Genomic DNA, 2,169 nt, shown 5'->3' on the forward strand with positions numbered 1-2,169 from the left:
TAATATTTAGCCATGATTGAAATATGAATCAAATACTAAGACAATGGCCATGTCCATGCATTAGTACAATTTGATGAACTGCTAGAATTGCTGCCCATGTTTATGTAACAAGAATGGCGTTATGATGTAATATGTCTTGTCGTTCTATAAAAGCAGAGCCCACAAGAACTGCAATTTCATCGAAACTTAAAAAAGAAAGGACAATAATAGAGACACTGAGAGTAGTACACTGAATTTGTATACCAAATGACGTGATAAAATCCTGACCATCGATTAATTATAACTTAATATTAATCGACGGTCAGGATTTCGTCACGTCATTCGGTACACAAATTTGGTGTACTACTCCCGATGACTGTAGCATTACTAAAAAAGAAATTAACATTACTCCTAACCTTTGTTTTCCCATACATCAATTAAATTCTAAGTCTCCGAGATTGAGAATGGAAGTCCTTAAACCTATCGAACTGAAATTAGATGTTGAAGACCCGATTCAAAATTGTGAGGAAGGTCTGCCCTTGAGTCCAATTGCTCGTCTGTTTATCAAGCTGACTCAAGGATCTACATCATTGTCATGATTGGCATGAAAACAAAAATGAACCCAGAAGTTATTAAAGCAAGCTTAGTGCATACTTTTCTCAAGCAGCCTCGTTTCTGTAGTTTGCAGGTAACTAACACAGCCATAAATTTGAGCCCTCGAACTATGCAGTACAAATTTGTATATCTCTTTTATTGGAAATTGTTATGTGTTAATGTTCTCATTTTTCTAAATTACTTGTGTTGGTGAAGACTAGAGTAGAAACTTTTACAGTTTTCAATACAAAAATGTTTGACCGAACTTTAGTCTTGTTGTATTTACCGGTGTTGAGTAACTGATAAAGAAATGAATTCATGTGACTTTGTATTGCTAACTTATGGCAGGTTGAAGATAAGACAGTTAAAGGGGGGCTAAAATGGTTTAATCTGAAAGAAGTGAACTTAGACAATTATCTTATAGTTCCAAATCTGGATATAAATAATATTGAATCACCTGATAAGTTTGTGGAAGATTACGTCTCCAACCTGAGCAAAACTGGAATTAAAATGCCACTGCCAATGTGGGATATCCATCTCCTCAACCTGAAAACCACTGGTGCTGAATCCGTCACTGTTTTTCGAGTCCACCACTCCCTCGGTGATGGAATTTCGCTTATGTCTCTTTTCGTTGCTTGTACTCGTAAGATTTCTAACCCAAACGAACCTCCCACCATTCCAATGGTTAAGAAAGTAAATCCCAGCAAATCTTCTGAAGGGTTTTGGGGAAAATTCATCAAATTATGGTTGGCTATCTTGCTCTTTTGGAACACTCTTGTAGATGTTTCCATGTTTATTGCTACCTCATTATCTCTCTTAAATGATACTAAAACGCCCCTTAAGGGTCCCTTGAGCCAATCTCGGCGATTTGTTCGTAGATCAGTGAGTTTGGATGATGTCAAGCTCGTAAAGAACACAATAAATACTGCAAGTTGCTTATGAAATTATAACATGCAATAAGTGATTTTGATTAATCATTTAACATATAGGTTAGATGTATCAAGTCAAACTTGTGACAATAGGTTTTTTAAAATGTTATAAATTTATTAATTAAGATATGATTGCCTTTAATTAAGAGTACTTAATTGATTTTAAACTTGTCTATTTATTAAGAGTACTTAATTGATTTTAAATTTGTTTATTTATTAAAGCATGTTCAGAAATGTTTCTACCCATATTAATTGGCATAAAAGACTAATAGTAATCCTCTCTAATTTTATTTTTTCCTGTATTTGCAGACAATCAATGATGTTATGCTAGCAGTCACTGAAGCAGGCTTATCTCGTTATCTCAATCGAAAATATGGTGTGCTTGTAACCTGAAATCTGGTTTCTATTTTATTAAAGCTATACACATATATAGTCTAAATTAACAAAAAAGAGTCAATTCCACACCTAATTTATAATTAAAGAAACATTACAGGGTGTGAAACAATGGCAAAGGTTCAGAGAACACAAAGAGAAAGATAAGAGAAATTGAATTTTGCTTCTTTATGATTCTTTTATAGAACAATTTTACAAGAGGGAATAACTTTCCCTTTTATACAATTTGAGATAACCAACAACAAACTGCATTCTCTTTTGTGAAATAAAGATG

The 2,169-nt window shown here is 33.6% G+C and overlaps 1 protein-coding gene across 1 annotated transcript; it reads left to right on the forward strand.

Moving 5' to 3' along the window:
- The first annotated feature begins 595 nt into the window (after positions 1 to 595).
- Positions 596 to 1,895, forward strand: LOC116141001 (O-acyltransferase WSD1-like). The gene is made up of 3 exons (XM_031426566.1): positions 596 to 667; positions 922 to 1,455; positions 1,812 to 1,895. Exons 1-3 carry the CDS (start codon positions 596 to 598, stop codon positions 1,893 to 1,895), a joined length of 690 nt encoding a protein of 229 aa, XP_031282426.1.
- The last annotated feature ends 274 nt before the right edge of the window (positions 1,896 to 2,169 follow it).

The sequence above is a fragment of the Pistacia vera genome, unplaced genomic scaffold, assembly GCF_008641045.1.
Source record: "Pistacia vera cultivar Batoury unplaced genomic scaffold, PisVer_v2 Contig39, whole genome shotgun sequence".
Lineage (NCBI taxonomy): Eukaryota > Viridiplantae > Streptophyta > Magnoliopsida > Sapindales > Anacardiaceae > Pistacia > Pistacia vera.

Excerpts from the sequence above, each read along its gene's own strand:
- LOC116141001 (XM_031426566.1), top strand. The coding sequence starts at position 596 with ATGAACCCAGAAGTTATTAAAGCAAGCTTAGTGCATACTTTTCTCAAG. Across the intron at positions 668-921 it reads CTCGTTTCTGTAGTTTGCAG|GTTGAAGATAAGACAGTTAA; the intron begins GTAACTAACACA and ends AACTTATGGCAG. Across the intron at positions 1,456-1,811 it reads GGCGATTTGTTCGTAGATCA|ACAATCAATGATGTTATGCT; the intron begins GTGAGTTTGGAT and ends CTGTATTTGCAG.